Source organism: Tupaia chinensis, unplaced genomic scaffold, assembly GCF_000334495.1.
Source record: "Tupaia chinensis unplaced genomic scaffold, TupChi_1.0 Scaffold000605_1, whole genome shotgun sequence".
In the NCBI taxonomy this organism is placed as follows: domain Eukaryota; kingdom Metazoa; phylum Chordata; class Mammalia; order Scandentia; family Tupaiidae; genus Tupaia; species Tupaia belangeri.
In genome coordinates, this window is record NW_006160123.1 from 3,104,428 (window position 1) to 3,119,307 (window position 14,880).

The 14,880-nt window shown below is 54.1% G+C and overlaps 1 protein-coding gene across 1 annotated transcript in view; it reads right to left on the reverse strand.

Annotated features, from left to right (window-relative positions):
• The window catches only part of BAHD1 (bromo adjacent homology domain containing 1), a gene marked incomplete in the record, with an annotated part of 27,157 nt that overhangs the window by 9,386 nt on the left and 2,891 nt on the right, over positions 1-14,880 (reverse strand). The window contains 3 exon segments of the mRNA XM_027775824.1: positions 1-158; positions 161-647; positions 649-1,007. Coding sequence (XP_027631625.1) covers positions 1-158; positions 161-647; positions 649-993 — 990 coding nt within the window.

The following is a 14,880-nucleotide window of genomic DNA, read 5'->3' on the forward strand; positions in this document are numbered from 1 at the left end:
AGGGCGCCCAGGCTCTGGTTTCAGTGCCGCCTGCCCTCCCATCAGCAGGGGCAGGTGGGGGCGCAGCCCCAACGGCCTCTCCAGAGCCTTGCTCAGGGGCTGGTAAGGTGGCTGGACGGATGGCCCATGAGGTGTGGTAGATGGCCATGGCTCGTCACGTCTTGCCAGCCGGGTGGGCCTGTAGCCTCCCCAGGGCCAGGCCCCTGCCGGGCCTTGGGACAGTTCTTGCCATTGACCTTGGCCCACTTTGGCCTCAGGGCCTTGGGTGCCAGGGGCTCAGCAGAGCACCCGTCTGCTTCTGCGTGGGCACGAGGCGGCCGCAGGGGTAGTTCCCGCTCCTGGCTCAGCTTCAGGAAGGCAGCTGCATTCAGGCTAGCCAGTCTCTTGGGAGCTGGGTCTCCTTCTCGGCGAGCATTCTCATCTGGTGCTGGCTCTGGGGACAGGTCCCGACTTCCTCCTCCGAGGTCCCCCAGCCTAGGCCGCTTCTTGGAGGAGGCCCAGCCCCCAGCGGCCCGGTCTCGGCTGCGGTGGGGGTCCCCGCCTCGATTGCGGCGGGTGCCTGCCAGGCTGCTGGCATCCTCCCGCTCCAGCAGTAGGTTATTGAGGGCCTCAGCATTGAGAGACGCCAAGCGCCGCTTGCGGGGCTGGGGGGGGCTGGGTGAGGCCAGGGTCCTCACTGGATGGGGCAGGGCTGGGGGGCTTGGGCAGGTCAGGGGGCAGCTCATCAGCCTCATAAGCACTCCGTGGACCAGCCACATTCTCCAGGCGGGTCAGCAGCACTTTGCAGGCCTTAGGCTTCTCAGGAACCAGCGGGCGCTTGCGCAGTGGGTAGTTCTTGCGGCGCCCTGTGAGATGTCCTGGGCTGTCTGGCATGCCGGGCTCCACACCCTCAGCCCCCTGCTCCAGATTGGTGTCTTCCATCTCCAGGGGCTCCTGGTGGCCAGTGGGGCCCGAACTCAGCATGGGAAGGGACTTCCTCCGAGTGTGTGTCATGGAGCACGTCCAACCTGCAGGACAGACGTGGGCAATGAGAGGCTCCCTGGCCTGCCCCTGCCTGCAGCCCATACAGCCCCACCTGCAGCACCCTGGCCTACCCAGTCTGATTTTCCAGGGATCTCCCTTTCAGAGTGTGATGGCCCAAAGCAATCAGGCTACCCGCAGCTATGCAAGGACTGGTTCCTCTACTTCCTCTAGCCTAGGGTCTCTCTGAACTGAGCTTCTGGAGAGCCTGTGAACAATGCAGAGCCCAGGGCCAGGGGCCAGATGAGGTGGCAGCAAAGCTCTGTTGTCCTGCCCTTCTCCCAGTACTCACTGCAGGGCCATGAAGACACGGAGCCAGATTACCAACGCACTACGGCTCCCCTCCCCGACTCAGCTCAGGACTTACGAGGTTGGCCACGAGATGAGACGGACAGTGAGGTGTGGAGATGGGCAGCCTGCCTGCTGGGTCATGGAAGAGGCAATATCCAGTCTCTGAGGACTCCCTGTCTGGGCAGCTATAGCTAGGTCTTGCCACAACAGCCCCGTGAAGGGTGTGGCCAGGCTCTGAGGAGACTGAGGTCAGGGAGGTCTGGGCTGTCCTAACAGCCAGATGTACTTTGGTTCAGATTCCAGAGAAAAGCTCTCAAAGCATGCTGGTGCCTGGGAAAAAGGGTGTTGCTTAGGCTGGGACCAGCATACTCCCACGGGACAGGAACCCGGGGACCGTGCACTGGCCTGAACCCTACCAGCCACCACAGCTGGGGGGAAAAGTATCAAAGCAGAGCAAGAACTCAGCAAGCTACCCTCTCTGTGGGCAAGGTGCTAGCAGGGGGCAGGACTGGGAGAGGTGGAGCGTCTCAGCAAGACCAGAGTCCCCTGACAGAAAATGCCCATGGCCAGGCACCATCCCCTAACTGCCCAGGCGTGGCCACACCACATCCACCTGGGGTGGCCTGAGTCCCAGGTCTGAGCCAAAGAGGCCAGTGCAGCTGCCTGGCCAGCACTTTGAAGAGCTCTGGGGCCAGGAGAGTCAGTGGTCAGACACAACTGCGCTGTTCCCTTCCTACTCACCACCGCCTCCATGCTACCAAAGACGTGCCGGGCAACACTGCCCCTTGCCAGCCTCTGCGACCTTTCCCCAGCAGGCTCAGGCTCTTCGGTCTAATCTCTCTACTTCTGGGCCCGGATTTAGTCCTGGAAGTCCCCAGCCTGAGGGCTCCCAGGGATTCCTGAGTCCCTTCCTGTGAGCTCCTGTGGCCTTGGGCCAATGACTGGGATCTTCTCTCCAGAGACACTAGTTGAGAAAAAGAGTTCAGAGAAGCAGGCTGAGGGCAGCGTGGGCGACCCTCACTCCTGAGAAAGGACTTGGAAAACTGGAAAGGGCAGGCAGTGTGCCAGGCTTTACTCTGGCCACGTGTGGGGACACGCCACTGCCCGGAGACCAGGCCCCAGGCAAAACACAGTCACGGGAGGCAAATCCATTCATTCCTGAAGCACAGAGCAGATACTCCTAAAACCTCCAGGCACCTGCTAGGCTCCATGGACTTTTCCCGCTTCTAGTCAGCACGACCTGGCCCTATCTGCTCAGCTGGGACGGTGGCAATGCCTTTTACTCTGGCCCGACCACACAGCCCTTTTCTCAAACCCAGAGCACCCTGGGCCAGAGGCAGGGGAATAAGCAAGAAGCGGCAGCACATCTGTCCTTCCGAGGATGGCCAGGGCCAAAAGCCCTCCCCCGCCCCCAGGGGCCCGGAGATGGGGGACCAATGAACTGACGGTGCAGCTGAGCAAGGCTGAAGCCCCTCCACAGGCCCCATTACCAGAGGAGCTGGGCCTTGGATGGCTGAGGGCCAAGGCTGAGGTCACCTGGGCTTGTGGCCTTCCAGGACGTGGACACCGAGTGCAGAGCAAGAAGCGAGTGAACGGGAAAGAGGGAGGGGAAACTGGGAGGTGCTTCCAGGCCCAGCTGTGGCAGCGCTCTTAGCAGAAGTGACTGGCTGCACAGCCGAGAATCCTGGGACACCCGCCCAGTCTCTACCACAAAAGACGAAAGACGCAGAAGGTCCCAGGCAGGGAGGCGGGAAGGAGACGCAGGACCTCCACCAAACACCTTTTGCTTCCAGAAGCCTGCCCCTAGATCCTGAGAATCCGCTCTTTAACCTCCCATTCAACCCTCCAGTCCCTTCGGAACACCCGCTGGCCCCACAGGGGTTGTTGAATGACCCAGGGAAGCCTCCAAATCACATTTCCTAATAAAGCAGAAGAGCCTCCCGCTTGCCTCTCCTAAAATCCCCCCAGGCTGTCAGAAGCACATGGCAAAACAACCCTGGCTTTCACGTGGCCTCCGGCTGACACAGCCACGTACCGTTGGGGCTGGGGTCCCTGCTGCCTGCCTCTTTCTGGCTCCACACTGAGAGTGTGCGTGAGTCATGCTTTGAAGCCAGGCAGATCCGTGAGAACCTAGCTGTCACTTTTCCCTGGGGTGGGGCTGGGTGGAGGGGTCCCAGCCTGCCATGGCCCCTCTAGCCTGCAGGGGCTGGCCCAGTGGGGCTGGCTGGGGGAAAATCATCCCAGAAAAGCAAGAGGCCTGGATCCCATCTAGCCTGGCCAGCCCTCTTGCTGCCCCTCCCACATATACACTGGCTCAACCTGGAACTTTCTCCCACTGCCAAGGGACAAGGTGCGCTTGGTTCTCTCGGCACCACCCTCCTCCTGAGAAGACAGGGCTTCCCAGGCACAGTAGTCCAGGCCCCTCTGGGAGAAAGTTCCTACGAGGGACTCCCCAGGGCATATCACCTCTTACCTGGCCTGTGTCAAACAAGCTCTCACTGGAGAAAACCAGTCTGACTGTCCCTGGCTCTGAAAAGCTGCCATGAAAGATTATGGCTGGCCAGTGGGCCTCCCGGCCAAAGGCCCAGAGAAGCACGGGTTGAGTCAAAAATCTCCGAAAATGTACTCCAAAGAGCAAGCCGGCCATTGGGATGTCGAAATCGAGGGGGAGATTAGGCTCAGCTGAAGTGTCACGGGTGAGGTCTGGGCCTCAGGGCTGCTAGCATAGAGGCAGAAAGGAAGAGGTGCCCTGTGTCTGCCCTCGGCTGCAGCAGCACTGGCTCTAATGCTCCCCAACCCTATTCCCGGCCGAGCATCCCCAAAGTGCTATATGGCCAGCAGAGGGCTGGGGCAAGGCAGGTTCAGAGGCCAGCAGGGCACAGGCTGCAGGCACTACTGAGGGGAAGGCCAGGGTGGGGACCATTCACAGCTCGAATCACTCCCACAAGCAGACACTGCCCAGGCCAGGAGGAGACCTTCAGCCCAACCACAGCTCTCCCCTTAGGCAGCTCTACACTGCCCTTGGCAGCCAAGCCCCCAAGGTTTCAGGACAAGGGCTCCACCCCACTGCCTTTCCTGAAGCCCCTCTTACCCACTGCTCTTTAAAATGTGCATTTCAGGTTTTCTGGTTTGTTTTCAATGGGAGGAGAATACTGGGGTGGGGGTGTTCTCAGGTAAGGGCAGGCCAGGTAATCACAGGTAAGGGCCAGAAGGGCCCTGCTCCAAGCCACCTCCCTCCAATGGCAGCTGATGCCATGACTGGAAGTGAATTAATGTAGCTCTCTTCTGCGTTCTCTCTCAGAATAACCTCTCCCATGCCTGAAAGGAATAACACTTGTCATGAACAGAGTTCTTGAGTCTTTTAACGGGGAAAAGTGGAAAGAGCACAAAGCTAGACTCCCTTTCATTTAAATTTGGGTGATGTTACTTCACAGCAAAACAGAGGCAGCTGCTGGAATTCTTGCGGTCAAGTCAGACGAAGGTGTCTGGTGTCCTCGAATCTCTTCAAGAGCTGGTAAAGTATTGTATAAAGACCCAGAGCTCTGAGTCAGGCGGACCTGGATTTAGTGCTGGTGCCAGCCCTCATGAGCTACTTGCTCAACTTCTCTGAACTTCAGACTTCTCATCCAAAGTGGGTACAGCAGACACTTGACTGAAGAGTGGTAGTGACAAGTCACTGTGCAGAGGCTAGCAAGAGCAGGACCAGGCAGGCCAACGCGCCTCATCCTCCTCCAGACCAGACCCATAAACAGGGAGGCAGCCTGCCCCGGCCTAAGGGTGCCCTGAGGCAGGAGCCCAGGGCAGCTTCGGCAGAGATGCCAGTGTCCCCTAGGGCTGCTGCTTGTGAGAAAGCGGGAAATCCATCCTGAGTCTGAACTCTGCCGCAACTGCGCTGGGAACACCAGAGTGTGCACCCCAGGAACAATGACAGTGCCGCTCCCTCTCCCCTGCAGGGCTCAGTGCAGGGAGAACTGCAGGGGGCTCAGTTTATAACACAACAAGAGGCCAGGGGTGGAAACTGTACGCTGCACCTAGTGCTGTCTCTCTGAGAAACACTCACCTCTACTGCGGTTTCTCAGATGCTCGGGGCAGGGTTCACCCCAGGAGACAAGGTCAGAGGGCATGCATACGGCCTGCACCTGCCAGCTGACTGAGGCTTCAGCGCACACACCCCTAGAGCAGAAGTCTCGGTGCTGTACTGAAGCACTGGCAGCAGAGCTCCAAATCGGGACAACTGCCCCTGAGCAGAGAGCAGTACCTGGGCCCCCAGCCCCGCCTCCTCGGTACCCACTCAGCCTCACTTGCTGCGGACACACTTCTCTCTGCAGCTGGGCTGGGATCCTAGAAACACCTGGGCAGGAAACCCGGCGCACGAGCAAAGGGAGAGGGCCTGACCCATCCGACACTGACTTGTTTTCAGACTGCTCTTGAGTCTGGCAGCCATCTGAGGAACTGAGCGGCACCCCAGAGGCACCAATCCTAGCTGCAGCCCATCCGACCACCTGCTCCTCACACTTCCCATGGGGGCTCCCAGGAGCCCAGACAGTGGCAGTCCTGTAGGAAAGGTTCATGCCCATCCAGGTGGGGTCTGGTGGGCAGGGTGGCCCACCATGCAGCCAGTCACCTTTGGCTGCTTCTGTCCATGCTGACAACCCACAGGAAGGCCCAGACACACAGGCTGGGGCTCCACCCACGTGTTCAGAACTTCTGCTTATTTCTACCTTGGGAGGCCAAGCCAGGCATCCCAGACCTTGTAACTGTGAAGGAATTCAAGTCCCAGTATAGAGGGGAGATCTAACTTAAGACCGTAACTGGCCTACCCCTATTCATATCATACAACTAAGTATAGGAATATAGTAGTAATACAGTTGGTGGAATTGTCTAGAAACTGCCAGTACCCTCATCTTGAAACAAGGCCCTTCCTACATGAGGGGCTGAGATAAACAAGGGTAGCCGCGGCTGCTAACCAGATGCTCCTCAGCTTACAGTAGGGTTCCCTCCCTCTAAACCCATTGTAAATTGAAAATCTCCAAAGTCAAAAAATCCATTTCGACTACTTATTCTAAGTGGGGTTTCTACTAAATACGTTAGCACTTTCACAGCAGCGGGGAGCATGTGCACCACACACAGGACCCTGAGCAGGGACAGTGCACAGAGACTTTATGGTCTGTCAGATCACAGAAACGCCACCCGGACAAAAGAGGTGATCACATGCAATGCAAAACTAGTCTTCAGAGGCTTCCTTAAAGGTTCAAGTGCCCAGTTGGATGATGTGCCTTCCCCTGGTTCTTTCAGCGCACACAAGGTAGACCTGTATCCTCAGGGCTGCCCCAGCTAAGCTGGAGCACCCCTCTCCATTCTACATGCTTTTAAAAAAATGCAACCAGCAGTTAGTGTAATGGCTATGTTGCTGGACTCCCACGTAGTTGACCACGGTTCAAGTCCTGGACCTGGCGGCTTCAACTCACGTCGGGCGCGTGTGCATGTGCGTGCACATGCGTACCCAAGATCCCAAGAGGAGAATGGAGGAGAAGGGATTGCAGCATGGCCATCACCACTGGGGCATGATTTCTTGCTTTCTATCTCTCTGTCTTTCTGGCGAGTGCACGCGTCCTATAGCGAAAACCTCTCCAAAAAAAAAGCAAAACCCTCCCCAAAAAAAAAAAAAAAGCAAAAGCCTAAGAAATTGAAGTGTGGGCTGGCAGGAAGAAAGGACAAGACAAGGGCTGTGGTGGCATGCTCAGAGCTCAGCCTTCATCCACTTATTGAGGGCCCACATCATGCCATGTGCACTGTGGGAACAAAAGCTCTGTAGGGAGTGGGCAGTGCTCTGAAAAGTTCATTTCATAAACGTGGTGACAGCCGAAAGCTGGTCCTGAGGCAGGACACTAATTCACCTCTTCCCAGACTCACCCCACTGGCTCCACGCAGAATTGCTCTGCACTGGGAGTCCCAGAGCTCCAGGCTGCAGCTCCCTCAGGCCCTCCCACCCAGCCAGCACAGGGCCTCAGTGTGAAACAAGCCTACACCTGCGACAGGACTCATCTGCTTGGGGGCAGTAAACAATATGGGAAAGAAGAAACAGGGAGATGGACAGGGCACCCCACAGCTCGGTAACAGGTCCTCAGCCAACCAAAGGGGAACGATGAGCAACTGATGCATCAGTCTTCAAAAAGACACATCCACAGCTCACCAGCCAGCTCCAGGCACTGCCCAGGAGCAGTAAAGGATGTGCTGATTCAAACACGGGGAAACTCCAGGCACTAAGAATAGAGATTTCTAAGCTGGCTTGTCAAACTGAAGGTGCAGAAACTGGTCAGCCAGGCTGAGATGAGAGCTTTGCCCCATCCTCCCAACAGGGCACTAACATTCTGAATACGCCAGCCATGAGGAACAAGACCCAGTACCAGGCCTTCCCAACACTCCACAAAGCAAACCCTACCAGAGTTACGGGCATCCAACATAAGTACCGCATAGCTGACTCATTATGTGAGAAGTCCTGCCCACCCAGGACACAAGGTGGGCTCTCCTCTCCTTACATTAAATCACACTCACCAGGTTTAATAAGAGTTTGTTGGGCAGGGCCAGCAGGTGGCATGGAGGTCAAGGTGACTGGGTCCCCCCATGTGGCTGACTCCACAATTCAAGTCCCAGACCCAGTGGGACAGTGCAGAACTTCGATGAAGGTGCCTGTTTCTCTCTCTCAAGAAATAAATCAACTTTTAAAAAAAAAAGCTTGGATGACAATCTGGCTGCCTAACTGCTTGACCCTATGGTAACATTTCTGTCCTAGAATAACACTTGGAACCCAGGACAGGAGCTCCTGACCCCCAGGAGTCTGCTGTCCTGTTTCAATCTAATTCACGGTTTAATAGGGCTACTTCAAGAAACCTCTTGTATTTACACAGCACGATCTTTCAGTATCATCTTCTTTTCTCTCTCTCCCAAAACTGCCACCTCAGGGAAATATTTCACTTGTTACCCCTTACCCATTAAGCGAGTGAGTGTGGCACTAAGCACACTTGTGCTAAGACAAAGGTGAACACACATATGAAGGTGAAATCAGCAGCAAAGAACTAGAGATGGCATGATCTGTCCCCAGATCCCCTAAGTGTGCAGGATAGGGAATTCCTGATTCACCACAGAGGCTTCTACTGTAACAGAACGCTAATGTTTGTCAAGCACTCACTACATCCACTGTCTCATTTACCCTCACCACAGCCCGAGAGGTAGCTGTTACCATCTCACCCTAACAAGGAGGACACAGGTACAGAGTTCGAAGAACCTGCCAAATCCAACTGCTGTGAGGGTAGAGGTCGGGAATCCAGGTGGCCATCCCAAAGCCCACACGCCTGCACTGTGACGTGCCGCTTCTGCAGAGGGTCCCGCAGGCTGGCTGCCGGATCGCAGGCCAACACTGAAGGTAACTGACATGATCCATTTGGGTTTTCTCTGGTATCCCTATTACAGCACTACATCATAGTACTCATTTTCCCTGATTTTTCACCGCGAAGGAACTGAAGGTGTACTCCAATTAAATGACATTGTGGGCTGGCCGGGGAACAGAAGTACCATTGAATAAATTGTTTCTAAAGAAAAGTTTGCTCAAAGCTCCCAATATACTCTTCCATGCATTTTGGAAACAAACCCATCTTATATCTTAGAAAAGGTGAAGGCTTCAAAGATAATGTTCCTGATTTGACAGTAAATCCAGAAAAGGAGTCTATAAACTGTCCCCATGCATCCAGCCACACCTCGCCTCCAGTGAACTTTCTCTAGCTCAGACTACAACGAAGACTGAAAATTGATCATCACCTTCCAAACAGCCAAGCCTTCACATACGAAGGCTTACTAGCCACCCCTTGGCTACTACCTCTCTTCATCAAAACAGCCTTTTCCAATGTTCTCTTAATGGTCTTTTTGTTCTTTAAAAAATCATTTCTACATTCTGTGCAAAATGTGTGAGCCCTTCCAGGAGGAACGCAGGGAATACCCCTCACTGCTGTGGAAGGCCTGGCCAACCCTGCCTTTAGTGGATATGTGACCCCACCCTTCTTTCTGGCACTCATCAGAATCTAATACCAGGTGGCACCCTAATAATACTTTTCCCAGGATTTCTACAGGGACCACCCCCCCCTCGGATATAACTCATCTCGAAACTGCCAGGCCACATGACAATGTGATTAACAAACTCAATTACTCCCAAACATCTCACACAAGTAGCTACAGCTGGACAACGGTCTAAGTGTGGGACACTCTCCTCTGAAGGCAGAAGGAAAAGTTGCATGGAGGGCCAGCTGCTGGCATGGTGGTTAAGGTGGTTAAATCCCACATCCAACTGAGCAGTTTGAGACCTGGACCCAGGGGTGTGAAAAACAGGCTGGGCACCTGTGCATATGTGCCCAAAATCCCCAGAGGAAAAGCATGGCCATTTCCGCTGCGGGATGTCTGCTTGCTTTCCCTTTCTCTCTCTCCAGTGAGCACATGCGTCCTAGAGCCAACAATTTTTAATAAGCTGGCTGGGAGCCCCCAGTAGGTACTAGAGATAGACTGAAGGCAGGAGTCGTCCGTACTATTCCAACTGAGTTCTTTGGGGTCACAAGAAAGGTAGAAAGACACTAGGCCAAGGACAAGGTGGTTAATTTCCCCCAAACCCACTGCAAAAGAAACTGACACAAATAATAATAATAATAAAGCCCAATCCAGATCGGCAAGACTGAGAGACAAACACATTGATCTCAGCCCTGCAGAATCTCAAGGACACAGCTATTGGGGGTGGGGTGCGGGAGACTGAGTAAGGTAAATAGCCACACCTGCAGGTGTTTCCCCACTGTGAAAAGTGGAATCTAATGAACCAACCCTTTTCCTGCCAGGACACAACCTGAAGTCCTGGATGTGACCACACACAGGGGCCTGCCCACCAAATGCGCAGTCCTCTGGTCCCAGCTCTCAGACTAAGCCTCCTGGGCCAGAACGCCAACACGCCCACTGAAACCCAGGGCCGGGTGGTGTGCTCAGTGGAACGAAAGCACTTGTCAGGCCGCCTGGCTCAAGCAGGCCGTCTGCAGTCTCACTGCTGCTGTCTTCCTCCTCCAGCCTTTTAGCCATTTTACTGCTCATTAGTGGCAGTACCAGGAGGTAGGCAGGGGAAACATAAAGGAGCTGAAATTCAAACCAGTCCATTTTACTCCAGTTAGGTGCCTCCCATAAAACCAGGCAGGATTTCATCCTCCAGGACCTCCCTGTCCCAGTCCTGGGGAGGTCTAGGCAGCCTGAGGGGTCAGGAGCTGCAGAATCGCTGGCCCCCAGGACCCCAAGTGTCAGGAGTTTAAGCTGTCCGTCAGGATGAGCTCCTGACTACACACTGCATTTTCTGTCTCTCCAGGGTTAACAAGCACTTCCAGCGAAGAGCTGGCCCATCAAGTCAAGGCTGGGAGACCTGCAGAGCAGGAGTGCTGCAGCTGCCTGCAGAAACGAAGCACACTCTCCAAGCACACTCTGTGTGTCCCTCAAGTCCCCAGCACAATGGCAAGTTCACAAAGGAAGTGAGTTTTGCCAGACTGTGCTAGCAAATTCCCATAAATACTTAGGCCAGGGTAGTCCTGCTTATGTAAAATGCTTCCCCATTGAGAGATGCTGCTTTATTTACATTCTTCACAACCCATTCATAAAAAGGAGGCCCTTTAATGTCGGGGCTGTTCGTATAATGCTCCATAAACTCAGCAGCTTCAGCTGGCAGCCTTACTTGAGCACAGGCTACTTCTTAACTCCAGAGACTTTTTTCCTTAAGATTTTTTGTTGTTGTTCTTAATGACTCACCTTGCAACAGGGCACAGAGGCCAGATGTTGCCGGAGCAAGGCCAAGAGGAATAGAACAGATAAAATAAAAACACACAAGTCCTCCTGGATGCTGAGAGAGAGAGGTGAGGAGGAATGAAAATAACTAATTTGAAAATCCCCGCAGAACTCCGATTTGAAGTATGTGTGCTAGGAGGTTGAATTCTTTCCAGGTTTACTGAAACTTCCTTTATGGATGTCAAATGCTCCCAAACTTATAACTCTAAATACCAGAAAAGATGTAAAGAGGATTTTTTTTTAAACCCAAACGAACAGATAGAGGAGGGCTCTTTCCGCTTTTTAATTTACACTGTGGGTGAATAAACAAACAGGAATTGTCCTTTCTTCTTGTCAGAAGTGTTCCAGGGGCTGCTGGCTCCTAGAGGGGCATAATGTGCTCAGGGTGAAGAAACCCGGGCAATCTCCAGGAAGAGAGGAAGGACTATGTTCTTAGGACCCACAGCAAAAGCAGCTTGAGCAGCTCGGGGGGAGCCCAGGAAAGGCGTTTGGAGGTAGCTTTTCTCCTGCCATAGTAGAAGGAGAAGAAAAGTAGTAGGGCTGTTTTTTAATTGACGGGGGAGCGGTCTGCATTGCCATGGCAACTGTGAGGGGTGGCCTTCCCGCTTGGAAGGGAAATGCTGGTCCATTAATCATCAAACTGGGGCACAAAAGGGAGGTTTGGGGGGTAAGGGGGTGGAAGCAAAATGTATTTTTTCATCATCTAGCCTTAAACCAGTCACGGGTCCTCTTCCTTATCTCTCCCACAGTCCAGGGTTGATGGTGAATAAAGACGAAGTTCTGGGAGAACTGGGATTAGTCAGCTTTCCCTTCTGATGGATCCAACGAGGGGCTGACAGTGCCTCTCGTGTCAGTGATGCCCTCATCAACACCTCCTCCAAAACCCGCCCCAAAAGTCCGGTCCACAGGCTAGACTCAGGGGTATTTTTCTTCTCTGTTTTCAGAATGGTGTTTTCTCTCTCATTTACACCCAGATTGAGAAGAGATAAAACATATGGATTCATTTAGCATGGACAACAAGGAAAATTGCATAAGAGAAGCAAAGTCGGGCAGAGACTGGTCTGGTGGGGAGGAAGAAAACACGATTACGGCCCTTTTCCAATTCATGTCTATATGGTGTCATGTGAGCAATTCAAAGGACAGACTCTTCACCAGCAAAAAGAAATGTCAGGAGCAACTGCTCCATTTCCTATGCTAGAACACCCCAAATATGCCCTACCTATATGCCTTAGTAGAACAAGATACAAACCCCCAAAGACTCCTCCATACTAAGCATTCCTAGAGAAGCTGAAGGAGAGATTTCCCCTCCATTCTCAACCAACTCAGCAGCCACTGCCTTTATCTAACATTCAGCAATAATGATGTACACAGCATTACATGAACAAATGGAACACACTCTCTCTCTCTCTCTCTCTCACACACACACACACACACAAACACACAGGTTTAATACTCACTATGTCCCTGTCCCTAAGAAACTAACAAACCTATACAACTACTCGGGAAGACATGGTATCAGAAAATCCAGCATCGCAAGCTCAGAACGCAGAAGCAGATGACTATGTTGGCCTGGAGTGGCCTGCGCAACAGTAAGACTAAGGACAAGCGGGACTCAAATGGGAGGAGCAGAGGAGCAGGGAAAGAAAGGGGCTGGGGAAGAGGCAGGAGCAAAGACAGAGATGCCAGGAAATAAACATGCACAGCATGCACAGCTAGGGTTAAAGCTTTAGGGGACACTAACTAGGGTCAGGCTGCAGGAAAAGGGGAGCCACTGCACATTTGTGAATAGGGGAGTGACATAAGCAAGGTGTGCTTTAGGAATAACGACCTGGCAGCTGTGTACAGATTGGATCAGAAGGGCTAACAGAAGCAGGAGGGCAAGGGAGGCTATGACAACACAGGCCTGATGCGAGGATGGCGGACGACAGAACAGGAGAAAGGGAGAGAGAGAATGAGCAAACAGAGACCCTCATTGCTGGCTGAACTCTCCAGAGCAAATCCTCAACACTTGATCTGACTGGACTGAGTCTCCAGCCAGGTAAGAGCCCTACCAACGAGAGAAATGTTATTTTGGCAATTCCCCTTCATATTCCAACATCCAAACCAAGTCACCCCCTTGTGACCACTACCAAAAGAAATTACACAGCATGCAGCCCCACAGAAGGCACCAAGGCCTTGAGATTCTTCATCGTTCTCTGGATTTAGACATACAATTAAATTCCCTCAAGCCAAACTTTAGTCTCCTGCGTGAGGTAATACCTCCCTTTCCCACAAGCCTCAACTCCACCCAGGCGGGGTCTAGACCTTCCTGGGAAGGGGATGGCCATAAATTAACTCCATGCACACACTGCCCCTCTAGAAGGCTGACGGCTTTCCCAGAATGGGATTACAACTAACCACTGCTGAAAGCAGCCCCTAATCAACCCTACCTGATGTGGGAATCGGACCCACACTCTCAGCGGAAGTTCCCGTTCTAAAAACAGACTGCATCTCCTTGCCTTTGTGATCCTAACTTTTTTCAGGTGTAGGGTCACACGAAGGGGTACCTGAGGAGATTTTCTGCAAGCGAGTAAGCAGCATCCAGCCTAGAACTGCTCAATGGTGGGGTTAGAAGCATGCACTGCTTAAGCCAATGGTTCCCAAGTGTCCTCCAGCTGGCCAAGGACAGTGGTGTAACTCTGAGACATATGGTCCCTCTGGGGCCCTTTTCTCCTTTTTGTGGAAGGCAAAAAGGTGAAGGGGATAGAGAGGCATCTCAGGTGGCACAAAGGAAAAGGACCGAAACCTTTCCTATGTAATCATTAAATTCTTGCCTGTGTTTATAAACTCAGCTTTTCATTTCCCTTCTACGCTAGGGAAAAGTGCTAAAGACAGTCATGGAGGGGCTGCTGGAGCACATTTAAGGGGTGTTTACCCGTCCTAACAGAACTTGTCTTCTGCACTCTTAAGACTGTCCACAATAGACAACCAGGAGACGTCCCAGGTAGGGGTTAAACCTCTGCCATAGGCAGACTCTGCTGAAAACCCATCATTCCTGGCAGGCTCTAGAGTGGCTCACCGGACTGTCGCCTCGATGAGTCCAGCAACCCGATGGCCACTGGCCAGGGTGCATGGTGCATAGTGTGCACACCCCATCTCTGCCCCTCCGCCCTGGCCCAGTCGACCCCACTCTTCTCAGTGCCGTGAGGCTATCGGCGGCAGGAGCCCTGAGCCAGTGCCGCAGCTCCTCCCGGCGGGCACCCGGGCCTCCCGCAGTCCCCCGGGCAGAGTGCCGCCCTGTCGTACACCCCTCGGGATGGGTACCTAGGACCCACTCCCCTCCACGACGCCACCACCTGCGCCCGCTCGGCCTCCGCCTTTGTCCGGCGCTTCACCGGCGCCGCCTTTGTCCGGCGCTTCACGGCCGAGCGGGCCCCTTGGGCCCGACCTGACCCGGCCCCCGGCCCCGGAGGAAAGGCAGCAAGGCGAGCAAGGCAGGACCAAGCCAAGCCACGAGCACGGGGTCCCGCTGTCACTTGGAGGCGGTCTGACAACTTCGATTCCCCCCCGCCCTACCGCGGACTCGGTCGCCTCCCCGAACGGTCCCCGCCTGACCTCCCGCGCGGCCCACACTCGCTTTTCGAACCGGTCCCCTTCCGTCTTCGGCGCCTTCCTTCCCTTCCAGCCGATCAGGTCGGGTCTACACTACCCCCCGCCCTGGTGCAGCCCCTATCC